This window comes from Cylas formicarius, unplaced genomic scaffold (assembly GCF_029955315.1).
Source record: "Cylas formicarius isolate icCylForm1 unplaced genomic scaffold, icCylForm1.1 PGA_scaffold_10__41_contigs__length_53128322, whole genome shotgun sequence".
In the NCBI taxonomy this organism is placed as follows: Eukaryota; Metazoa; Arthropoda; class Insecta; order Coleoptera; family Brentidae; genus Cylas; species Cylas formicarius.
The window spans coordinates 29,785,737-29,812,674 of NW_026844214.1; the positions used below are offsets into that span (position 1 = coordinate 29,785,737).

At 35.1% G+C, this 26,938-nt stretch overlaps 2 protein-coding genes across 5 annotated transcripts in view; one reads left to right on the forward strand and one right to left on the reverse strand.

The window, feature by feature from the left end:
* LOC132697841 (farnesyl pyrophosphate synthase) overlaps positions 1–26,938 on the forward strand; it is a 111,687-nt gene that overhangs the window by 39,002 nt on the left and 45,747 nt on the right. The window contains exons 1-3 of one of the 3 annotated variants that reach the window (XM_060663562.1): positions 13,751–13,870; positions 14,150–14,553; positions 15,191–15,413. In XM_060663562.1, coding sequence (XP_060519545.1) covers positions 15,388–15,413 — 26 coding nt within the window. In that variant the 5' untranslated portion in view covers positions 13,751–13,870; positions 14,150–14,553; positions 15,191–15,387. Of the gene's footprint in view, positions 1–13,718; positions 13,871–14,149; positions 14,554–15,190; positions 15,414–26,938 lie in introns of those variants that run through there. The other 2 variants (XM_060663545.1, XM_060663553.1) reach the window with 2 other exon arrangements.
* On the reverse strand, positions 892–19,909 carry LOC132697826 (uncharacterized). Of its 2 annotated transcripts, none has more exons than XM_060663501.1 (22): positions 19,741–19,909; positions 12,303–12,423; positions 11,875–12,052; positions 11,215–11,387; positions 10,838–11,119; positions 8,580–8,724; positions 8,394–8,524; positions 7,766–8,062; positions 7,163–7,394; positions 6,927–7,106; positions 5,808–5,927; positions 5,371–5,517; positions 5,022–5,330; positions 4,821–4,973; positions 4,593–4,762; positions 4,388–4,539; positions 4,167–4,333; positions 3,874–4,110; positions 3,641–3,817; positions 2,933–3,224; positions 2,062–2,332; positions 892–1,370 (listed from the first exon to the last, which is right to left on the reverse strand). In XM_060663501.1, the coding sequence occupies exons 2-22, from the start codon at positions 12,370–12,372 to the stop codon at positions 1,129–1,131; spliced, it is 4,125 nt and encodes a 1,374-aa protein (XP_060519484.1). In that variant the 5' UTR covers positions 12,373–12,423; positions 19,741–19,909; the 3' UTR covers positions 892–1,128. The 2 variants fall into 2 exon arrangements, with proteins under 2 accessions (XP_060519484.1, XP_060519493.1); XM_060663510.1 differs by having other exon boundaries at positions 5,022–5,315; positions 19,741–19,908.

A 26,938-nucleotide genomic window follows, 5' to 3' on the forward strand; every position in this document is an offset into this window, starting at 1 on the left:
AAATAATTTTCATTTTCGTCACATAATAGAAACTAAGATTTGTGAAATACTGAAACTACGTGTCAGCGGGCTAATTGGGAACAAACGATAATACGTGCTCGTACCTAAATTGGAGACTCTTAATCTATTGCAATTTGTAGTTTACCTGCCATGTGTTATTGTTATGGCTGCGAGACCTTTTTTATTTATAGAAACGTTTCCTCTTAAAATGACTTAAACTACAACGTGATTTTGAAACACCCTGTATAACTATTACACTTCACTCTTGCAGTATCGTCAGGTCGATTAAAGAATAGACTCGATTTTTCTCATTTAATTTACGTGAAAACACTTAAAATTGGTCAATACTTACAAAAACAATAGTTAAATTCACCAATTAGAAAATTAACGGTAACCAAGTCGAACACCGGGCTACATGGCGTCGTTCATTTTACTATTATTAAATCAAAATTTCTTATAAATTGTTTAATTCCAAAGTATAAAAGACATATTATTATTCTACATTCTACATTCAGCTAACAAACTTAAACTAATTTCCATATAACAAAGCTGAAAATTTATTGCGATTAATCAAAATAAAGATACATAAACTCTGAAGCGAAGAATATTTTGATGAAAATGTCCACTCCATAATTATAGACAAATACTAGGCGGTAGAAAGCTTGTAATTATTTACTGATATTAATAGTAAATTTAAAAATTTAATCAGGAATTCATCTAGAATACTGTTTCTCTCATAGTATTATTAAAATTCTCCGTGCCGACAAGAAGACGTAAAATACAAAATCTATTTATATTTTACACCTGCGCCTAAGCTAACTTGATTTAACCTGCCTTTTTACTGCGAAGTCAATTAAGTTGCGAAGGATTTGGAAGTGAACATCAACATAATCTAGTAATAATATTTAATAATCAAGTTGACTTAGTATAAGAACGATTGCATTCCTTAAGATATAAATCTTTTTCGACAGTCGGAGTATATCACTGGGTTTGCCCTTCGTATAATAACAAACACCATGTCGCTTTATTAGGAAATTAGATATTAGAAATTAACGGCAACCCAAAGTTCCGAAAACAACCGTATTTATTAAACATAACCAACTTTTCGTGGCGTTATTGTCTCTTGATTTATTTTAACACCGACGGAGATTTTCTACGTTTTGGTGTAACTGCGATACTTCTCAAACTCCTCGACCGTTCAAATAGAGACGGATCCGTATATATTGGTTCGCTGGGATCCTCAAATGGTCCTCCAGGTGCTTGGCCAAAACAGTGAAAACCTTCTCCCGCTTTAGACAGGATTGGCATACTAGGATGTCCCACCCCAAATCCAGAAAATGGTTTTTGAATTGTGCCAAAAAAGGAAACTCCTGCGAATAAGTCAGTGGTAAAAGTTGGTGAATGTATATAAATTGAAATAAAAAGACCACAAGATACGAGGATTGCTCATATTTTAAAAAAGGAAGTATATTATTTTGAATTTGAATAATTAAGAGCAACATATCTCTCAGGGATTTAAAAGTAATAGACCAATTTATTTACTTTTTCCAAAAAGCAGTATACAATCATATTAACTTAACTGCTGGATACTAGGAAGCAAGTAAATAAAACTCGGGATTGTTTATTTATTGAGATAAGGATATTGTGAAAATGATGTAGTAGTTTTTAAAATTTGTAACACTTTGACTCACCAAATATACTTGAAATTTAATGTCATTTCATTTTCATACAAATTTCAATGTATCTTGATTTCGGACGTTTTCCGATATGTGTATGTTTACTTTTCGTGGTCGATATCTTGAGAATGAAATGATTTTTTTTAATTTTTGAATTTTGAAAAGCAAATGGTAACCAAAAACAATAAACAATAAAAATACATATCTCGGCCACATTAGGTGTAAGTATTTATCCCAGCACGCTCTGAGTGCGAAAATTTATTTAACGTTAACATTTACGTGAGAAAGATAATAGTTTTTACTTTTATAAATCGGTGCATTGTATACTCTATTAGCATTCATAAAGAGATTCCTGTTTGATTGTAGAAATATTTATAAAAGTTACCTGGGGATAAACCGCTGCTTCGGGTAGTGGGATACGAGGGCGACGTTGAAAAGTTGGACGATGATATTCTGTCACCCAACATGTTTTTTCTCATAACTAGCCAGTATTTGCGATATGCCAATCCAGCCAATAAGGAAGCGGTCAGTAAAACGGCAATCAGCACAAATACGGTGCTGACCAAACCGTGGTATTCTCCAGCAGTAAGGCAATATGCATCCGAAGCTGGCTCAGCCCTTCGCGCCTGCGGCATTTCGTCTCGCGTATCAAAAACCTACAATACAAAAGTCAATGAAAATTGTGGATTTTCAGAATTATATAAACTTATAACGATTGAAACGAAAAAGATACTCAAATAGTGACTTTTTAGTTAATTTTGATATTCTTTGTTTTAATAATAATGACATATCGTTATTCTGTCAACACTACCGTCAGTTTTTCGTATTTAAATTAAACCTACATTTGCTGCAATTCCAAAAAATGTTAAAATATTTTTGTTATTTTTTTTTTAATCATCACAATCGAAGTTCATAACGGTACTGCACGCAAGTGCCTGAAGGTGCTGCAGCCTGGACTAGCTGCAGTGTTCAAGGTTGGGTTGGACAACACTTTATACATTTATTTTTCTAATTATCGAAATACCCGAAATAAACGAAGACTTAATAAAAATAAAAATAAGCCAATCGACCTGTATGTAATTATTATGATTAATTAATGAATAATATAATTAATTCACATTGTAGTCGTGTGCCTAAGTAAAGTAATTCCAGAAGATTACCGGAAAAAACTAAACATTAATAGAATTGCCGTAATGCCATAGTTTTTATATATGTTGTGAGTGGAAATTATTGCAATATGCTGAAGATACTCTCACCTCAATCATTTCTCTAACATATTCTTCTTCTTCATTAGTTTTCTCCTCTACTATGCTTTTCTCGTCTGTTACTCCATCGGCTTCCTGTTTATTAGACATATCTTCGGTTTCTTTTTTTTGATTACTTTCAACTAGATCGCGTTTTATAAACGATATTGTCGGATCATTAGCGATTCTTAATTCGGTCAAATCCGTCTTTATTTCATTTGAAACGGAAGAAGCGTTATTTGCGACGTCGGAAAGTGTGTTGTTCAGTGATCGCCTACGCCGTCTTCCGAAGGATGGCTCTGATCTTCAAAGCAAATATAAATGATTAAACTTGATATAAGCCCCACACATTCGTTACTTTAATGTTAGCCACCAAATTGGAATAAAGCTAATCAAAATGAGTAAAAAGATAAAAATATTTAGGCGCTGATGTCACTACATGTTAAATCAGAAGATATGGAAAATAATAGTATATTATGCAACAGTGCGGTAAACGGCATTAGACTCACGTGTGATTGGTTTCGAAAAACAACACGAATACATTTACTGACATGACCGTCATAATTGACGCACGCTAGATCGGTGTGTAATTGGGAATTTTACAGACGGCAGTAGAAAAACTTTTTTTTCAACTCCTTAAGATACTGAATATTAAACGTCAATTTCATGTTTACTTTTTGTGTTTTTTTTTAACAATTACGTTAACATTTAACAACAAACCTTCCAGTTCCAGTTTGGCAGTAAGCAGGCTGGCACCCATCTCTACATGTCCTCACCGTTGCTTCAAATACTAAGAAGTTGGATTCCGGTATCTTAAATGCGTTAAATCGCGCTTCCAAGCTGTCACCGCTTCTCCCCTTATCCAGTTCGGGAAAAACGAAACTGTCTATCGGACAGCTACAGAGATATGCATACTGTAATTTAAGTTCAAATTTTTCAAATTTTCACTTTACCCAAATCGGTCGATAAGCTGCACTGATCTGCCGGAATACGGATCTCTCGCCACTACGTTCGTGGCAAATATATCATTTGCGTAATTATATCCATCTTGCGCTTCAATTCTAAACGTCAACGGATCACCTACTGCTATTGTAGTGGTTGGTCTACCCTGGTAGAGAATCAGAAGTCTAACCTTGGAACTCAGTGTATTTTCGGCTGGCAAATATTCTATCGGTATGGGACTACCGGATCTAAAATTCGATGGTACCCAAATACACTTGATTTGAAAGATCTTGCTTAAATTTACCCAGCCCCGATGAACCCTGAAGATACGACAGCTTCACCGGGTCCCCTAAATAAGCAAGTCAAATTAAATCTTTTATCTTTTCCGGTTTGAACGTAGTCGCTAAATTGGACCACTACGATGTTCGTCATTGTGTCGCCATATCGTTGCGTGCCACACTCAGGATATCCCTATAGAAATGTATACGACTTAGTATTTTCAGTAGAAAAAAATGTTTTTCTTACATGAGCCCCGCTTATGCGTAGAACATTTATGGTTCCACCATTTCCTCTGAAAAAGCAGCGGTCGTAGAAGCCGTAAGTATAGATCCGGCCATAGAATCCTTCAGGTGTGCGTAATGTAAACTCCATTCCATCATCATTACATACCTGACTCACTATAAGCAAGGAGTTTTATTAAGTGCTTTGCTACATTTCGTAGAGTATGTACCGTCTAAACATTCGCCGTCAATGCCGTTTCTAGCCGGCGATCTTTCGTAGAAATCAAAACCTCCATTCGAATCGAAATACTGCGGATTACCAATTTCTAAATCCCTGCTATCTCGATCGCTAAGCTCGCAGTTATCTCTCTCAGCATCATATGAACCCAATCCAGATTCTCTAAAAAATCAAAACATTCGTTGAAATTGGCGTTGCCTTAATTTGACTTTTAAATCACCTGTAATTAAAAGCCCTACACGTAAAATCTCTGGCATCCATACATTCTTGCTGACATCTGATTAGTGTCGGTGCGTACACACTTATCCTTATGAATTCCTTTCGAGCCCGTTGTCGTGTTGCCATTTGCTTAAAATTATCTCCATCGTCGCACCTAGAATATTGTTAAGTCCACTCCCATAACACACTTGATGTCCTTTACCTGGTGTTGTACGGTCTATTTGGACCAACTCCGCCAAAGCTATCATAAATTGGCCCATCTGGACCTGGCGACACTGGCCGGGGATGTCCGTACGGTCTGTCTTCAAAAAGAGGTCGTTCCGGGGGAGGTCGTCCATCTACAGGCCGATCGTAACCCGGTCGGAGGTCTAACGGTCGTCCGAGTGGGCGTCGATCGGGTCGAAAAAACCATCTGCTACCACCGTCACGGTCGTCGCCATAGTAGTCATAACGTGTAGAATCGTAACGGTTACCTCCACCTCCGCGATTGCCATATCTACGCAATTCGCTTCTGAGTAGGTTTCCATTGTAAATTTTGATATCGTTTTTACCTGTCACCATTGTATATTCTGTTTCCTCCACCACCTCCTCTATATCCGTAGCTAATTCTGTCATCACCATAAATTCCTCCTCCGTACCGCCCACCAACCTTGTCTCCGAGGGGGCTGTCGTGCCTGTAGTCATATTTATCGCCAAACCTGATTTATAAAAAGAAATTATTATTTAATGTTTTTGAAACTTATTTAATATATCAGAAAGAATATAAGTCCACGTAAACGCGAACAAATTTAATTAACAGCAACGGCCTTTATTTCATTTTACTTAAGTAGAAAAAATGGTTTATCAATTAATTATAATGTCATGTGTTTTCCAGTTTTCCCTCTTTATCCCCCCATCGTAAATCTTGTTCCACCTGCAAAGAAAACGTGTTTTTATTATAGGCTGCCGCATTGATAATTTGAAATATAATCGATTTTTAAATTCATACCTGTCACCGTAGCGCACATCGTATCGGTCACCATAACCATCGCCTTCGCTGGGGTATCTCGGTCGATAGGAGCCAACGCCATATATAATACCACTCGATGAAGGCGGATAACCGGGAAACCTAGGAGTCAAATTATTTAATAAATTCCTTGACAAGTTAAAAATATGCTGAATTTGAGTTCAGTTTTGTTAACATTAACGGAACGATGGATCTTTATCACTCGATTATTTAGAAACCCTCATAACCACCATATGCAAAATCTGTATCAAATGTATGGCATCCAAATTAACTATGGGTAAATCAACATTTCCATTTTAATTGACAAGCTAGCAAAAGTGTTCCAAGCAGAGATTACCGCAGTAGAACATTGTGCAAGAGAAATAAAAATGAAATAGATTCCCAAGAAACCAAATACTATGTACTCCAACAGCCAAGTGACAATAAAAGCTATTCAATCCAGCAAAACAACGTATCCGCTAGTTTTCGGTTGTCATATGACAACAAACGAGACGGCAAGTCGGAATAAAGTGGCGCTGTCTCGTCAAAGCGTTTCATTGGACCAAATCCCTTTGATTGATTGATTGGTTGATGATTAAACCTTTTGCAAAATCAGCTTCAAAAATAGATGGACAGAAAAACTCGGCATGAAGTTGAAGCGCGCCACGATAAGAGAGGCTAAGGAATTCCTTTCAAGCCCATCGGGCGAATTTAGTAGCTAAGCTACGAAAGGAAGGCCGAAAGAATAATGGTACGTTTACTGACGGGCCATTGCCACCTAAAGTTGAATGCCAGGAAACAGCCACACACGTGTTGTGTCAATGCAAAAGCATATCGAATCTAATCAGAGAGACTATTACTATCTAAAACTTGAATTTACGGAACAAGAAGAAGGTTTGGATCCTCTCTGTAACAAAATTAATTTAAGTTAATTAAAGTTAAGTAGAATATTGTATTAAATATTTTGGATAAAAAAACCAATAGGGTCAATTTTTTAACTATTATCAAATCATATGCTCGTTTGAATGTGTACTTAAGAGTATCGCGCCTACGCAACAGAGGTTTTACCAATATCAATGACGAGTTTCTGAATTTCACTTAAATTACAATATCGCGGAATACCTATCCCGGTCTTCTATCGGGTATTTTCCACCGGAACTAGACGGTGAATATTTCCCTCCACTGGACGATAGTGGATATCTTCGACCGTCTGAAAAATGATGGTATCTATCGGGACCGATAGGATATCTGCCGGGCCTAACGGGATATCTGTCTGGCCTACCTTGAAATCTATCGTCGTATCTGTAAATTATTTCGTATATCGCCTATAGTTAGCTCCTGATCGGTATCGTCAATACCTATCATCATACTCGGGATATCTGTCGTATGTCGGCTGACCTATGGGATACCTATCATGATACCCCCCAGATGGAGGATATCGACTGCCAGTAGTGACGGGATATCTTCCGCCGGAGGCAGGAGGATATCTGCCACTATCAGAACCTGGGCGATAAGTTCCTACGCCAGGGTGGTCACCAGGACGATAACTTCCTCCTTCTCCAGGTCTTGCCAGATCCCCGTCTCCACCGACTGAAATGATTTGCTCTATATTTATACACTTTCGTCATTCGACCAAACTGTTAGAATTAGAATAAAAACAGAGTCCCATTTTAAATTTTGATCTAATTTAAACATTTTTTAATATAATCGCTCCCTTATCAACCACAAAAATTCAAATTTGTTCTTAAAATATTATCCTAATAATCTTTTAATGACCGGTTTGCGTCAATAACCGTGTATAGAAAACAACCTCGTATTTTTAAATTGGAGCAGTTTCTAGTCGAATCAGTTGCGGGTTTTAAAACAGAACAAGCTGTCGGCCGTTACTTTTATTGAATGTTGTGTTTTGTGTTTAATGTCTAAACCCGCATCGGGCGCAGATTTTAAAATTTTATACTCACGCATTAGGTTTTCGTAATAATCGTAGTCGGCGTCATAAATTATCCTCATACCGTCTTTTTGGCTATACCTCGTCAAGCGGCAAGTTCGGAATCTCTCGCTATATTCTGCCGACTTACATTGAAAACTGGGTTGTCGCAAACATTCGTCCAAACATTCGCTCAGTGACCTGTCTGATATTTCTGAATGATGTTCGCCCCCCAATCGGCTGTTACGATATCTTTGGAACGCAGTGTCGGGTTTTTTCCCCGCAAACAAATGAGATGTAACAGAATTGTCCGGATACTCGGACCCACGAGCTGAAATTGAATTTGCATTTAAAAGCAGGTTTAGATTTGATATTTTGATAGTTCAATATATACGTCGTCTGACTTTTAAAATTCACCCGAGGAATGATGAATTGTCTTCAAAATGTTTGGGTTTAGGGTTGATCTTTTAAAGTTGTCATTTGTTAAAAATGTTATTGCCAAAAAGTTTTCTGGAATTGTATACTGTTTTTGGCTATTTTGCGAATGTCATTTCGGAAAATTGTCAAAAGAGTTCATTTCAATCCAACTACCACGATAAAACGTCGGAATGATTGGTGTTGCAATCTTTATGTACCAATACACAATCACTTCTACAACTTACGGCTGTCGAGGCAGACGAAGTCGTAAAAGTGGTGGCTCGGGCTACTAGCAACCCCGATGTCATCTTTTTGCGAAACAGAATCTTCTTCAGATAGGGTGCACTGTTTCGTCATTTCATCGTACTCCACAGATCTGCAATAATGTTATTGAGACTATGGGTTTCACGCAATGCGTTTAAATTGTATACCGACACAAATATTTTTCAGCTCTTACGCACATTCCCTGGCAATCTTCTAGCGTTAAGTTGGTGAACATATCGACCTCAAATGGTCCGCCTAGTCGTTTGTTTTCTTCCTTGATGAAAACGGCTAATCCATCACATCTTCTTTCGGCTAAAATTCATCAATAGGAATGGAAAATAACCGTACTCAAAAAAAATTTAAGATCAACATAATTAGAGCACTACAATGTGATAAATTCTTTTTGAGTGGATACATCAAAAACAATTAAAGAGCGTTTAATTGAATGCAATAAGCTGAAAGGGTTGATATGTCAACTGACTGTTTTTTAATTAAAAAAAAATGTTTTGGTTAAATTACCGAAATATCAAAATTATCCCAGTAGATAGTCCATCTGTACAAAATTTCTCATAAACTTAAAAGTTAGGGTGAAAGGTGCAATTATTACCAGAAAAGTCCACGGTATTAAGAAAAGCTGTTTGTAAATTAAAACTAAAGAATAAACCTAGAAATATAAGTTTCTTTTTACATTGTTACTTTGTCTATTATTATTATTAAACGCAAAAAAATAAATTGGTATCGTTATAAAGAACTTAAATGGGCAACTTGAAATTTAAATAGAACAGCATATTTTTAGCCTACCTACCGCTTTATGTTTCATTCGGTATTAGTCGGCAATGTCTGCAATTTCTGATTTCCATTTCATATTAAAATTATTGTTTGAAAAATACCAAAAGGTGCAAGATTCTTAGTCTCGTGATGACATTTAAAATTTAATTTTAATTTAAAATTATTCTGTTTATAATTAAGATATAAATTGCTATCTTTTCACTGTAAATTTCGCTTAAATAATGGCGGCACTTCTTCACTATTAAACATTATTCGAATATATTTCGACATAATTAACATTTTTATAACGTACTATATATCTTAATAAAACTTGCACTTATTTGGGCTGAAGGGTTAAACCAGTTGTAATACTTTTGTAAAAGTTTATATATATATATATATATATATATATATATATATATATATATATATATATATATATATATATATATATATATATATATATATATATATATATTCTCACGTATTGATTCACGGATGGAAAAATGTGATGACACTATACTCCGGGATATCATCCGTTCGCTCGTTGAACTCCGACTGGAATCCTGCATCCGACTGGAATCCTGCAAATCCTGCATCCGACTGGAATCCTGCAGACGTTTCGTCAAAATCTCACTTGGCATCTTCAATGCTCGCGCTCCGAACACTGGGTTCGAAGTGTTTTCGGAGCGCGAGCATTGAAGATGCCAAGTGAGATTTTGGCGAAACGTCTGCAGGATTCCAGTCGGATGCAGTATTCCAGTCGGAGTTCAACGAGCGAACGGATGATATCCCGGAATATAGTGTCATCACATTTTTCCATCCGTGAATCAATACGTGAGAATATCATACACCTTTACGGGAAGGAGACCTTTACAGCCACCAAGTGTTATGAAAAACTAAGACACCAGTGTTCGAAGTGTTTTCGGAGCGCGAGCATTGAAGATGCCAAGTGAGATTTTGGCGAAACGTCTGCAGGATTCCAGTCGGATGCAGGATTTGCAGGATTCCAGTCGGAGTTCAACGAGCGAACGGATGATATCCCGGAATATAGTGTCATCACATTTTTCCATCCGTGAATCAATACGTGAGGATATATATATATATATATATATATATATATATATATATATATATATATATATATATATATATATATATATATATATATATATATATATATATATATATATATATATATATATATATATATATATATATATATATATATATATATATATATATATATAAAATGAAACTTTTATTCGGGAGTGATAGGCTGAAATAGATTGATTACCCCATTTGTAAAAGTCGACTAAAATGGCCGCGTATCTTATTCCTGAGTAGAAATGTGGAAGACGTTTTCAAATGTTCAGCCACGAGTTCTTAGGCAAGTAGTACACTAAACACTAAGATGTATTCAGTTACGATAACACAATGTCTTAAGCCAATATACTCGACGAAAGGCGAATAGAGAAATAAACCAGAGCGCTCGTTACCTATAAAGTGCTCTTACATCGTAATCACAAATTTAAACAAATCATCAAATAGACCAATGGTCAAACAAATAAATAAAAATTTCAGTCACAATGTAGTGAAAAAAATACGTAAATTTTTCAGACATTTTGAAATGTCTAAATTTCAATTTCACGCTCACCATTAAGGCAAGTATTTTCCAAGTACTCCGATTGGGAATCATCCTGCAATAATTCTGGATGGGTCCTTCTTGTAAATCTACTGAGAATACAGATGCGCATTTCGTTATCAAAAGTGGCAGACCGACAAACGAAACTGAATTCATTTAAACAAAGATCTTCGCATTCTGTTCTGTTGAATGCCGGCATTTCCTTTATATCCGCGTTCGGTAGTTTCAGCTTTTTCCTCGGATGTCTTTCAAAAACATATCTTCTATTGGGACACTCTCTTTCCGGCCTATTGGCTAAAAAACAACGTTTTGGCAGTATTAATCGATTTTTTATATAATCGTGACTATTCACTGAAAACATAAATATACATAATATTGTGGTTTATTACATGTTATACAGATCTCATTAAAGTGGATGCTGTTCGGAACTACACTTAAAACACCTATGCCATCTGGCCTGGCCTGTTCCTGTGTCAGATAACAAGTGCTTTCTTCGTACTCTGCACCTCCATTAAAAGTTGCTATTCGACTGCCAGGTTGGAAATCCAGAGATGAACATGTCCTAAAACAAAAAATATGTTTGACGACCAAACCAATGTTTGTCGAACAAAAAGTTTCTATGCGTCAATTATTGAGCAAAATAGAAATATTGTGCATTCATCTGGAAAGAAAAAGTATAATTTTTGCACGTTCTGTTTATATCTATTGTCAAATTGATAGCCCTCCTTAAACTTTAAAAATATTTTAATAGGGCATCAGAAGGCGTAGATCGAGTAGCTATCAAAATGGAAGCTAACCAGAAGGACCATGGTACAGGACAGCTATTGAACTCCAGAAATCAAGCAACAAATTTGACAAATTTGAAAAGTAGTAGAATAAGCAATCTTATTGGCAAGACTTGACAAGCTGGGCGTTATATTTCTGGAAAAATTTTTCGACTCAAACGGAGGAATGAAAGAAGCGATCTTCCAATCTATGTAAATTTGCCATAAAGTTTACCACCTAGTATTTTTAAACTGTTCCGAGCTATGTGGTGTTTCTTAATATACCTGACTATATTGTTGGAGGCTCTATTTCGTAGACATAAATCTTGACACTTCTCTAGAACTGTAAATGGCGGTCCAGTATCCCTAACAATGTCATCATCGAAAGCTTGTAACTGTATGTTGGGTAGTCGTTCATACATAACTTTACCATTCATTGAACCAGAGCCACACGATGTTTGAGCTAAAAGGTATTACTTAATTTGAAAAAGTGAAGGAAAACAACCAAAAGAAAAAGAACATTTTTTAAAAATTATTTTGACTCTTTCGAAGAAATGGAGGTACTTAAATCGAATTGATTAAAATGTGCAATTATGACGTATTTTTTAAATTTGTTCATTTAATCTGATAATGTAGGACATCCTCTTTGATCTGGGGATCTCTTAATCATTATGATTTTTTAATTATTGAAACTACGCAAGTACTATCTTTACCTTTGGTCATCATCTTCAATACCGTCAGAACTGTAATAGCTTGCACCATGCTGGGTATGTAACTTCTCATTTTGATCCACCTGTCGATTTTTTTTAATACTATCTGGACATACTTTTCTTCCTGAAAGCAAAAATACACGGATTAATGTATTTTCTTAAATGTTCATTGTATAATATTATTAAAGCAGTGATGTTAAGTAATACAACGGTTAGCGATGCGTGCATCACCAAATGAGGATGTCTGGTATAATCAAATATATACGGATCACTGAACTATAATACCGTTGCCTATTGATACATATACTTTGTAACAGGCAGTGTACTGAGTTGAGGTATCCTAAAAGCACCGAACTGTTTTTGGCAGGTTCCCACACCAATTAGTGGCAATTTATTTCTTGTCAAATAGGTGTAGGGTCTTTTTGCATTTTATCTTAAAGTCTAAATATTCTTCTGTTTTCTGATTTCTGAGAATCACCACGATATTAACAGAAACAAAAATTTTGGAATAGCCCAGGATATTGCAAAAACATGCATCTACATTTGGTTGTCGAAAATTAATGGAATATGTTCTAACGTCGGTCACGAAATTCTTTCGTTATGAATATACAGGGGGTTGTGGAAAATAATTAAACTTGTCATCAATAGCAATAGCAATTTTCTACATCGGATCTCAATATAATTGTAGCAAAATTAAAACATGATTGTTTCCTTTTTCGGATGTTTGCAGATGAAAGATAAAAAATTCTTGATTGTACTCCACCAAGTCTCCGACCCAAAAAATTGTTATGTTTAAACTGCCTTTATTTAAAATGCACAATAAATATAGGTATTTATACACACGCTGTGTTATTTGAGACATCTACTATAATTATGAATCCATAATATGCTCTTTCACGGTCAGTATATCCATCCTCGTATGTGACCATGGGGCTTGCAATGAAAATATGCGTAATGCCTCGAAAAGAAATATTTGACGGCCAAATAGGGACACGTCCAATATGACCAATCCGCAGTATTGTACAGCCTTGACCTCGAGGCGTGAAAATATTTTTTCTACTATCTAAAAATGTACATCATACAAGATAATGAAAATAAATGACTAATTTCACTTGGTGTATGTAAATTTGCCGTCACTCGTATGCAGTTAACACATTAACATTATAACACATTAAGATAAGGAAAGATATCTTGAAAGGGACTAAGCCAAAAAAATAATTTTGCAAGTTTTAGTAAATTCGGCAAAAGCTTTCTTTATCTCATTATTAAATTTTAAAATTAATTATAAAAGTATGCAATACTAATTTATTTTTTGATATTTGGACTTTGATAGCAAAAATCTTGTAAAATCGATTATTGCAATTTGTCTTCCTCCAACGGTTCCTTTTAGTTTTCATATTTTTTAATGGTTTGTTTCAGATGTCGCTTGCAAAGATGTTTTCCAGATCTTCTCGTCTGTTAGGGCAAGTATTAAAACGAAATGAGGCCAAAAATCTACCGAAAACTCATTTCCCTCGTCCTATATACTATTTGTCTGTGGAAAACGAACCCGTCGAAGAAATGATTTGTAGGTTTGTACTTTCCGGACTAACAGTACTTTTGTATTACTTGATATTATAAGATTTCCAACAAACTTTAAAAAATGCCTATTGGTAGCATTTAATGCGGAACTTCTCAGCTAACTGAGCGACGGAAAATTGTAGATTTTGATTAGTCTAATTCGCTAAATATTTGTGACCATTATGGTTCCAATGTTCTTTTCCTTTTTTTGCTTTTACATGAAATACTATACATATTACGATTTAAACAAGTGATTTTGTTTTTTAATAATTAATATTGCTTAAATTCAGCACCATACAGGACAAAAAGAGACTCTGAGCTGCGCCTTGCCGTTTCATGTCGCTCTCTGGTACCACCCAAACATCGAGAGGTCAACCGCAAAGCAAATAGTGTTCACCGCAATTCCTTTTCCACTTGTAATTTCTTAAAATTCCTCTTGAATTTTTTGGTTATGTTTGTTATTTTTTTTACCCACATCGTTAAGCTTATGTGAGTGTGTTCATTTTGCACTTGTAATGTCTTAGAATTCCTCATGAATGTTTTGGTTATTTTTATTATTGTTTTTTACCCATGTTGTTAAGCTTATGTGAGTGTGTGTAAATTTGTTCTTTTGCTCGTGAGTCAAGAAAGCTGATCATCGAAGAACAAAATCGTGTACTAGGGGTACCTGTTAGAACTCAGAACAACGCTCAGGGTAAGTCAAGGCAAGTCAATTGAAAACAAATTAAGCAAAATTCGGAAGAACCAAAGGAAAAGGAAAATTCAGTTGATTGATAAACATTTCTGTACTCAATTTATCCGGTAACAGCACATTTAATGTTTCAGCCAAACACTAATCCATTCTAAAATATAAAATCACCCGCGGTCCTTCTTCAATTTTTGAAATAGCATATGGAATTCAATTTTGCTCTCTCTATTTACGTAGTATACATTCGTTCTTTTAGGTCAGGATCACTAATCACTGGTTATCTCTGAAACACCAGGTAGTTTTAAACATCTCTGTTTTTGACTGTCTTTCTCTGTTTTTTCCTTTTTTACCTGCCTCTCTCTCTCTCTCTCTCTCTCTCTCTCTCTCTCTCTCTCTCTCTCCCTCCCTCTCTCTCTCTCTCTCTCTCTCTCTCTCTCTCTCTCTCTGTCTCTGTCTCCCTCTCGAACAAAATATGGCATAGATAACTGCATCCTAACAACGAAAAGATCCCGAGATAAACAAATATTAAACCAGATACAAATTTTAATTCATTAATTAATTTCACTATTTTATTCAAAAATTGGTTTTATACCAACTCCAAACATATCCGAACATCCTACTTTCCTACGTTCCTCCTTTTCAGATACGAATGTATTTTTGGTCGCGAAGATGCCGATGGCTGGGACGTTCGTCAGGCCATGAACGACCTTACTGGGTATGATTCAGTCCCGGAACCTCGAATCATTATTGCCGGTCTCCACGCTTGTCGACGTTTAAACGATTACGCAATGGCAATGCGTTTTTTGGAGATGGTCAAAGATAAATGCGGAAACCGGGTGAATGAGATTTACCCCTACATTGTGCAGGTGCGCAAGGTCTTTAAGCTCTGTTGCGGCTATTCCGGAAGAACTACTTTTATTGGGAATTTTAGATATTTCAAGGAAAAGAAATTGAAAAACGAAGATTTTGCTATTTCGAACCATATTAAGTTATTTTTACATTTCTTTTTGATTGTTGATCGCCAATTTTTGAATCTAATCTAATTATAATACGAACCGACATTCGTTTTCTAAAATAAACAGTTTTGTGTGAAATATGGAAATCCGACGTGGTATTTTCTTGTAAAAATTTGTTACTTTTAATTGCCATAGACTTGGAAGCATGTTTTTTTTTTGTTTTGAGTTCGTTTATTCAAGTTTTTTTCTAGAGATTTTATTAAAAATTTAAAGAAAAGGTAATTATTACAAGGCAAGCATATGTTATATATTGTCGTCGGTAAGCGGGAAAAAGTAAAAATCTGGACTTGTAACTCTGTCGAAGTCTCCAACTTAATCTTATCATTCACTTATTCATAAACTCAAGCAACCTGTATATTAAATGAAAAATAATTATATTGACTCAAATATGGCTTAGCAAAATGTTTCTCGTTAATATAATACAGGTCATTAAAATTTAGTTCCTGAGCTTGGAATTTCTCTATTGCTGAAGGTGTTGTTGCCACTTCGCCATGAAGACTTGAATTTGCAGGTTTTTGGGGAAGGGGAATACGATTACGTTTAATTTTTCACAAAAGATGTAGAGGGCGCTAGCTACACTCTGGAATCTCATTTGGTGATGCTACCATTTTTTAATTTTTAAGTTTAACTTCGTGATTTTTACCGAGGGTACTATATTAATTCGCAAAACCTATCCTATTTTATAATTTTGAATTTGAATTTAGGAAGTTGGACCAACCGTCGCTGAATTGGGATGTGATTTTCCCGAAGGCTTGGGTTACGACAAACCGGAATTGTGGTTAAGTTCCTTGTTTGAATTATAAATTGATATTCGTATGCTTTATTTAGTCATAAAGTATTAACTTTATATAAATGACATGGAATAAATTAATTTTGGTCTTAATTGACTGTTGCTTATTTTGGTTACTTTGTTGCAAATTTATTATATGCGGAAGATTGAATATTTAGTACGGAAGACGACGACCGTTTCAATTCTCTTTTCTATGACTGCATTCATGGTCCAAGTCTCGCATCAATACAAAACTGGGAAGATGTCGCAGCAAAATATTCTGGCCCGGAGTTCAAGGCTGAGATTTCGGTTTGACACCTCATGTTCTTCAGAGTCTTCCGCGCTTGCTCAGTTGTAGGGTTTTGGGTCGCATTGTCGATTGACGATTGAGTCCAGCCCTTTGCAATGATCTCTCCATGAAGCCTCAGTTATCTCTCCATGAAGTGTGGTGTGTCTTTGAGAGTTTAATAGTTTGGTCTTGAACATATTCACACAAAAGTTTTGATACTTATATCTCCATATATATTTTCGACAGCTTCGTTAAATACTGCCTCAGAGTAGAGGTTAATCAATAGAGGGAGTAACACACATCTTTGTCTCATACAATTGTTAATTTCTTCAGATGTGGACCCTTCGATTTTGACTGTTGCTGTTTGATGCCGGTAAATTTCAGTTATGATCTTTAGATCTTATGAGTCAATCCCCGTTGATTTTAGGATGTTGATCATTTTTTCATGTGACGTGCAGTGAAACCTTTTTTATATTCAATAAAGCATGCGAACACAGTTTTGCAGCATATTCAAAGATAAAAAAGATTCTAGGTTCCCATTCCGTTCCTAAAGCCAAATTGCGAACAATAAACCAGGCACTCACACTTTTGCCACTGAAAAATGAGGAAAATATACTATGCATATTTTTTACTTTAAGGTTCGTAAATCACCAACAGGACAAAAAGATCATATTATTATTAGCCTAAAATTGAAAATAACAGAATTATCAGCACATTTCTCTTTTAGACTTGATGGCTATGAGTGGTTGCCAAATAAAACTCAATTTTTCTCCATTGCTTTATTTGAGCGAAAAAACATGGAAATAAGAAAATAGAAAAGAAAATCCTAATGAATTTATTAACTATGATTAACTATTAAAGTTATTTTAAGAGGATTTTTTATTGAGCGAATTGCTTTTACTATTGTTCTACCATCTATCTAGTTTATTTTTTTCTCTTATTGTAGCCTTTAAAACGTCAACGTATTGATACATTTCCTAATAAATGTCGTCCTTTAAAAAACACCACAAGAAGAAATGAATTGAATTGTAGAAATCCATTAATTGTTGAAAATGGCTGTCAAAAATTGATTTGTGCTTCGGAAGTTATGAGCTGGTCCGCCATTCGAAATTAACCAACCAAAACTAACCAATTATACCGCACCAAATTTTAAAGCTGAACTGAACTTGTGGACCTCGGGCATGTACTAGCAATAAATTTTCTCTTGACCAATAATAATTTTGAATTTGAAAAATTTGATTCGTCAGTCCACAAAATATACCGAAAATAATTTATGTTTTGGCTGCAAAAGGTAACATCCTAATGACAAAAAAAGTGTCGCTGCATCCCCTGCCAAGAGGACCTGAGCTGGTCGGAATTTGTAAGGGCAAAATTTGTATTCTTTTTTAAATCCTTTGGACAGTATTAAAGGATAGGTTAGTCTTCGACCATGTCTTGCATAGAATTGTCACAACATACTTCAAAATATCCAAAAACACCAATTTCTACCTAGTCACTTATAATAAAATTTTTTCGTCTCCTGTTTGCAAAAACTGTTTCATTATATCTAAAGATTTGATAAAGCCGCTGAAAAAAGTGTTCATCTTGATATAGATCGCCGTGCATATGTATCATTCTCTTGCATTGAACTGAGGTGACTCCGTGTCTTTATCAAATGTCATAAAGAGACGGTGTCGTCGAAACAATTGTCATGTGAAAATATATAACTTCGTGAAAATCTGAACTTTTAGTTCTAATTTATTTCGTTCCCTTGCTCTTACAGACGACTTACTGTATACCAAAAATCATTCTAACATGTCGCACTTTTCATTATTTGTAAAAACCATTGTTGAATAACTGATACAGTAAAATTAATTTAAATAATTGATAACAATTGATATAACAATACTAATAATTAACATTAACTAATTTTAGACATTTGATTTTTTCTGCGGCTTTTTCAAATCTTTAGAAATAATGAAACCGTTTTTGCTAAGAAAAGAAGATGAAAAATTTTTATAATAAATGAAGACGTGGAAATTTGTGTTACTATTATTGTTTCTGGTGCTCAAATAAAAAGAAAATGGAATTTTATTCTGTGTGTATATTGCATATGAACTTTTTCGTTCTGTTGATGATTTACGAACGTTAGAGTAAAAAATATACAGGGTCTTTCATTTTTCCTGATTTTTTCGTAAACTATATATATTTAGTTATTTTTCTGTTTTCGCTATCGTAATCAGTTGAAAAGTTCTACTAGCATGCTAATTTCACCGACTTTGTATCTCTACTTATAACAAAGTTACCAATGATGAACATTTAATTTAGATCCGCCGGTATACGTGTATGAATGATCTGCAAGAATATTTTGAACATTGAACATCATTCGTCCCAATGTGATACGTAGTTTAGAAAGAAAAGTTTGAATTTTAAAGTAAATTGCAGATTTATACTTCATTTAACTGATATTAAAAAAGCGCTTTGTCCTCCTCTGAACGATAGAGGCAACATTTATAACTAATGACAGATTTTATACAACAAACTTGTTGTCCAGAAATTCGCAATCCATAAATTTTGAAATACATGTTGTAAACTTTTAAAACAAATAACTTTTTCAGAAGAGTAAAGGATAAATATAAAATAAAATATAGATTCCAGCTTTAGGCACCGGACATGTTCGGTGGTTTAGTCGCCATAGAAATTTTTATATTAAAACTGGACCCTGTGGTGGAAGCTCAATATAATACCAGTTTACAGCCCTAACTTCTACGACTTCTGAACTCGCGTTTTTTTAATCAAGTTGACACTTCAGCTGATATAAACCGATTTCGAGTTGTTTTGGATACAAACTAATATCTCATTTATCACTATATACAAATAAAACTTGCGTGCAAATAATTTAGGTTTTGTTAATGGAATAATAAATAATCTGGAATTAAGGCTTCCCAAAGGAAGAAATAGGTGCACATAGCTTGCACCGACGTTATCTCTTATAAAAACGTTTTTTTATTTCTCAAGGGGGCGTTCCATCCCTTGTTACGCCACTTTACAACATGTGCTATCGCGTCAGCGAGATAATTAATGAAGTTCAAAAATGGAGAAAATCCATACCGAATCGTTATTCAAAAATATACCCTTACCAAGTATAATCCTTGCAGTGACCAGTAAACAGAAAATTCCTAACGAAACAAAAACAGGCCCAGGTCACTGTGATGGTCACTTATAAACAATGTCCACAACAGCTTGTCACTGAATCACGGCATATACACCGACTGGCTCGATGAAGAGGAGCCCCTAGGTACCTAGTTGTGTATTCTCGGACCTTGGGGTTCCGCGCTTCGGACTCCGGAAACGCGGACAAAAGCGTTTCCGGGAAAGCAACAAACGCGAGAACGGGTCACCGATACTGGTCAATGCTTATAATGCGATGATGATGGTGATTGTGATGTTTATTACTCTAAACGAGGTTAAAACAAAAAATAAACTGGTTCTTTAAAATGCGACATTGTCGCGGCACACCGTTTACTTTGATGCTGCCATCGATCTCAACATTAGTAAATGTAAAGTTATCTGGTTTAGAATCAAAATATCTATTTAGTGTAGCTGTTTACTGAATACAATACAATATTAGTAATTTAGGAGTTTTGTTTGATAGAACATTATCTTTTGTCACATGTTGCGTGCAATGTCAATAAAGCTTTAAGAATGTTCCACCAAGGGAACGTCTACTGACTTTACCAATTGCAATTCCAAATTCTACAATATTATGTTCTTATATACTACGGCCGAATTTGGAGTACTATTCTTCGATCTGGTTACTACACTATTACTATGAGTGGGAAGCGTTTCAGATTATTTGAAATCTGCCATAAATAATAATAATAATAAATAATAATAAAAGATTAATTAACTTTTATTATTCTAAGACGGCTTAACATAACCGGTTTACTTTACGTATATCTACATGCATATGTGTATTTGTTCGGTTGTTGATTTATTTTTCTTTCTTTTTTTTTTCTCCAAACTCTTAGCGAAATAAATACATTATTATTATTATTATTAATTATTATTATTTCATAACTTTAGTTTTTATTTATGAGTGCCAAGGGAAAAATTAGTCCGTTTTGCTAATATACATAATTATTATTTTTATTTATGCCTTCCTTTCCTTCTTGGAAAAGTATTTTTAGACAGCATTTTGTAACAACAGATAAGATTTTGTCTCAATCTAATATTTAGTTTTGGTTTAGTTTGGGGTATCTATTGCCTTCAATTACTTTCAAACACTCCTAGGCATGGACTGTAATAGACGTCTGGAAGTGTCTATTGGAATGTCCAAGCCTCTCTCACAACCTGGAACAGTTTTTCTAAATTTTGGAAAGTTCTTGAACCTAACTTTCTTTTAACGGTCATTCACAGCTTTTCTATTAGGTTAAAGTCTGGGTTACCAGATGGCCACTGTAAAACATATGATTATCCTGTCGCCAGGCAGCTGAATGTTTTGAATCATTGTATGCTAATGTATTTATACTGATCCATGGTACCAGTCATTCTGTAAAGGGGACCATCACCATTCCAGGAGAAACAGCCCCATACCATGATACAACCACCTTCAAATTTCACTGCTTTTATAGTTTAGTATGGGTCATATTCTTTGTGGTGGTGGATGCCAAATAAATTTTTTTTGATAGGAATAACGTCCTATTACAATTCTTTTGCAACCACATATTACTGGCATCTGCAGAAATTCAAAGAAAGATTAACATTAATTTATTGACAGGAATGGTAGTTGACAACCCATTAAATCTCTATAGTAATTAGTTGCCGTTGAAAATGTAGTTTTTTAAGTATATTAACTAATAAAATTATTGTTTATTGTGCTTGATACGAAAATAATATACGTCCTAACAATAGCAACAAATATAATATTGCAAATATCTCAGTACGAATAATTAGAATTATCGTAAGTTATCGTTTCCAATTAGTTTTGCCGTTACTGTATGCGTATTGTGTCACTCTTATGGGTTATACATGTTTGAAAAGCCAATAAGAACTCTAAAAAATTATTCAAAAAGTAAATTTTAAAAACAAAAACACACTGCAACGTCTAAATTTTTAAGTTTAGAAATTCAAACTGTAACTAAAAATACAAGATACGAGGGCAGCGCCAAAATTTCCCGGCCTGAATATGAAAGAAACAAAGTAGAGTATTTTTCAATACAATCCCCCTTAACTTCGTTACACTTATGAAAGAAACAAAGTAGAGTATTTTTCAATATAATCCCCCTTAACTTCGTTACACTTATTACATCTCTTTATTAACAGCTCAATCCCTTTAAAAATATATTCTTTTGGTTTGTCTGCAAAATTAGCTAAAACAGCTTCTTTTAACTCAACTTCGTCGTTAAACCGCCGTCCAAGTAAGTCCTTTTTCAAATATCCAAACAAATAATAGTCGCTGGGGGGCATATCTGGACTATAGGGAGAATGATCTATCTGTTGGAACCCACACTCTAAAATGGTAGCTTGTGCAACACCAGCAGTATGGACAGGTGCATTATCGTCCAGAAAACGCACGCCTCTGATCAGTTTTCCTCGACGTTTTACTGCATATGTGTCTCGCAATTTATGTAATAATGTTGCGTAATATTTACCATTGACAGTGGTATTAGTTTCTTTAAAATATATCAAAAGAATTCCCTCACAATCCCAAAAGATCATCGTGACCATCACCTTTTTTGTTGACTGGCAGACTCTGAATTTTCTTGGAGGTGCTTCACACTTACGACGCCACTCCATTGATTCTTTTTTCGATAGAGGGTCCATCTCCCTTCACAATAGTTTCTATCACAGGCTTCGGTTTCAAAAAAGACTGCGCACACTCGACGCGGCGTTGTTTTTGAATAGCCGACAGGTTTTTAGAAACCCATCTTGCACTAACCTTATGCATACCTAAATGATCATGCAGGATTCGACGAACACTTGTATCAGAAAGCTTAGTAATTTCTGAGATTTCCTTGACCTTTAAATGTCGATCACTCAATACCACCTCTTCCTCAATTGCAATAATATCTTCCGTTATGACCTGCACTGGCCGACCAGTTCTTGAATTATCTTCAAGGGACTCCTACCCCATTCGAAAACGTTTTGCCCATTCTTTCACTACAGAATACGAAGGAGAACTTTGGCCTTACACACCATCCAGCCTTTCTTTAATAATTTTAGGTGCTAATCCTTCTTTTGTCAAAAACTTATGACTGCTCTATTCTCAATTTGCGTTATTTGCGACATTTTTTCTGACGCGTCTTGTTACTTTCGCAAAATGAATGAAATTCATTTTTTGCGAAAGTATACGCGCCAGTCAACCTTTTTCATATCTCGGAAACGGTTGGTCCTAGGGGACCGCCGTTGGTACAGATCGACTCAGGGTCGAAAAAAAACGTTTTTTTTTTGTCTGTTTCTCCGTTCTCCGTATCGACTAAAACCGCTATAACTCGGCAACCGTTTGAGCTAGAGGGCTGAAATTTTGACCCTTTTATCCTGAAAAAACAATATTCCGAAAACGAAATACGAACCCGATCCGACTACGGCAACCCCGATTTATTGTCACTTTTGTTTCGATTTTTCGGCTTCGCTATGAAACACGATAACTGTCCGAAATTTGAATCTATCGACTTGAAATTTTCCACGAGGGTAGAGACCGGGCCCCTAACGGAACCTGTTGAAATTGAGAGGGATCGGTGATTGGGAAGTATTTTTAAAAATTCAAAAACCACGTTTTTTTGAAAAATTAAAATGACTATATCTCGAAAACGGTTTCGCAGATCGAAACAATTCGCAAACGAGAAGATGTAGAATGTGGATACCCATAAATCCTTATTCTTGATAATTTTTCCCAAATATACAGGGTGTGCCGGTATTTCCAATAAACTTATCCTCGAGTTACCCTCGCAAAGATAATTGACTGTAAGTTAAACACTGTTATTCAGTCAGACTTTTTTTCTACATAACAGTGTAGGCCGTAGAGACAGCTAAAATCCTTGTATTTAAGGTTTTCGCGTAATGTACAGGGTGTTCGAGATATATCGCGTTTTATTGAAAAATGCAACAGGTGCCCCAAATTTGCAGCTATCGACTTCAAATTTGGCAGGGTGGTAAAAGTCCGCCCATGCACCCAAACACTTGAAGCTGGGCGCAATCGGACATCGGCAAATATTTTTTAAAAATTTTCGAAAAATTTTTTGTCGTCTTTTTGGGCTGCATAAAAAAATTCATTTCGCGAAAACGCTTTACTCGATCGACAAAATTCTTGAACCAAAAGACGCAGAAGATCTGGGACTATAACTTTTATTTTAGCCATTTTTTCGATTTTATGAATAGTTTTTTCATTATAGGCAAAAATATTAAAGACTCTGAAAATTGTCCTTTGTCCAGATTACATTCTTAGCCGTAAATCAAAATTCTTGAAAAACATGGCCAACTGGTTTAAACGGGGTTATAGGCCGCATCTAGGGCTACAATTTTTGTATTTACGGTTTTCTTCTACCACACACGCTGCTCGAGATATTTGAAAAAATCCAAGTGAAAATCTCGCTCAAGATAGAAGCGATGACGTCACCATTACCACGTGCTGTGCGCTGCATTGTTTCAGATACGTATTATTTTCTCGAAAACCATTTGCTCTATTGGCAAACTTCGTCTACCACGGAACGTGAGAGATTCAGGGTTTTAATCTCCATTTCCGTAATTTTTCCGATTATGTACAGGGTGTCTCGATTATGGGCAAAATATGTAGAGTACCGTGAAAATTGCCGTTTTCGTGTATAAAATATTAGCTATTAATGAAAAACTGTAAAAGATAGGAAAATTTGGTTTAAAACGTATTATGAACTGCATCGAGAGCTACAATTCTCTGATTTAGAGCTTTCGTCTACTATACAGGGTGCGCGAGATATATCGCGTTTTATTGAAAAATGCAACAGGTGCCCCAAATTTGCAGCTATCGACTTCAAATTTGGCAGGATGGTAAAAGTCCACCCCCGCACCCAAATGCTTGAAGCTAGGCGCAATCGGACATCGGAAAATATTTTTTAAAAATTTTGGAAAAAAATTTTGTCCTCTTTTTGGGCTGCATAAATAAATTCATTTCGCGAAAACGCTTTACCCGATCGACAAAATTCTTGAACCAAAAGACGCACAAGATCCGGGACTATAACTTTTATTTCAGCCATTTTTTCGATTATATGCATAGTTTTTTCATTATATGCAAAAATCTTAAAGACTGAAAATTGTCCATTTCCAAAGTACATTCTTAGCCGTAAATCAAAATTCTTGAAAAACATGGCCAACTGGTTTAAACGGGGTTATAGGCCGCATCTAGGGCTACAATTTTTGTATTTACGGTTTTCTTCTACCACACACGCTGCTCGAGATATTTGAAAAAATCCAAGTGAAAATCTCGCTCAAGATAGAAGCGATGACGTCACTTACTGTTACGACGTACGGTGCGCTTCATTGTTTCAGATAAATATTATTTCCTCGAAAACCATTTGCTCCATTGGCAAACTTCATCTACCAAGGAACGTGGGAGATTCAGGGTTTTAATCTCCATTTCCGTAATTTTTCCGATTATGTACAGGGTGTCTCGATTATGGGCAAAATATGTAAAGTACCGTGAAAATTGCCGTTTTCGTGTATAAAATATTAGCTCTAAATGAAAAACTGTAAAAGATAGGAAAATTTGGTTTAAAACGTGTTATGAACTGTATCGAGAGCAACAATTTTCGGATTTAGAGCTTTCGTCTACTATACAGGGTGCGTGGGAAATTAGGAAAAACATAATCTATATAATCATAAATCGTCATGAAATGTCAACATTTTCAAAAAGTAGTTGCCGATTTGGATTTCTGATCCTCAGAAACCCCTTTAGCCAAAATTTTGCAAGCTTTTGGGACATTACCTCGAAATCACATTTTGGCCTGAAATACCAGCTCAGAAATCGATGGTTCGTAAATTATGATTTATATCTCGGTTATTTTCAACTGTGAGAAATTGAAATCTATACGTTATATACCTACGTCCTTCCTCTATCCAACAACACCAAAAAGTTTTACACAAGTTGTACCGTTTGCCGTTGGGAACGGTTTTTGTGGGATGCTGCAAATTGTAAAATAATGCTTAATTACAATTAAATGGAGGGGGCTGGGGGGGACTTTATAGTATCTGCGGATGGGCCTCATTGACCTCCATCTACAGTAAAAATTTCATGCTTCTAGTGGCAACGTAGATATTTTAAAAAATTAAAAATTTAAATTTTTGGGAAAAATCACGACCAGCACATGAAAATTTTGGATCGAGGTCGATGTTAACCAATCCGGATGAAATTTGGCACGAAGATAGAGGGTCCGGAGGGTATTAAAAAAAATAATCAGTTGTTTAATTATAAGCTCCTTAGTCCTTCCGGGGGAGAAAATATCAACAAAAAAACGGCTTTTTTGATAAAATGTTTTTTATTTCCGTAATTTGTAGTTTTAAGAATTTGAAATTTATACGTTATATGCTTTAGTCTTTTCTTTATTTAATGATATTAAAAGATTTTTCTCAAGTTGTATGGTTTTTTGTGGGGAACGGTTTTTGTAGGAGACTGCAATTTCTTAACAAATTGTATTAATTATTATTTATAATTAAATGGTGAGAGCTGGGGAGGATTTTATAATTTCAATGGATAGAGCTCATTGACCTCCATCTTCAAAAAAAAATTTCAATCTTTTCAAAGCAACGTAGGTATTGAAAAAGGAATGAAAATTGGAATTTTTTAGGAATATCATGATATCCATGAAAATTATAAATTGAGAATATTAACTAATGATAGGAGGGGCTGGAGGCAGACTTTATGGTATTTACAAATAGACCTCATTGACCTCTAACTTCGGTAAAAATTTCAATCTTCTCGGAGAAACGCATATATTTAAAAAAATTAAAAATCTAAAATTTTTGAAGAAAAACATGATAAATATGAAAATAATAAATTGAAAATATTAACCGAAAATAGGGTGGTTGGGGGCGACATTATAGTATCCGCGAATGGACCTCATTGATGTGTATTTTCCATAAAAATTTCAACTTTCTCGGATCAATATAGATTGAGAAATAACCTTAAAATCTCATTTAACATGGAAAACCCGGCTTAAAAATCAATGATCAATTTTGAATGTTTTATATCTTATTTATTTGTAATTTTGAGAATTTAAGATTTATACGTTAAATACTTTGGATCTTCCTCTATAAAAGGACACCAAAAAGATTCACACAAGTTATACCGTTTGTCGTCGGGAACGG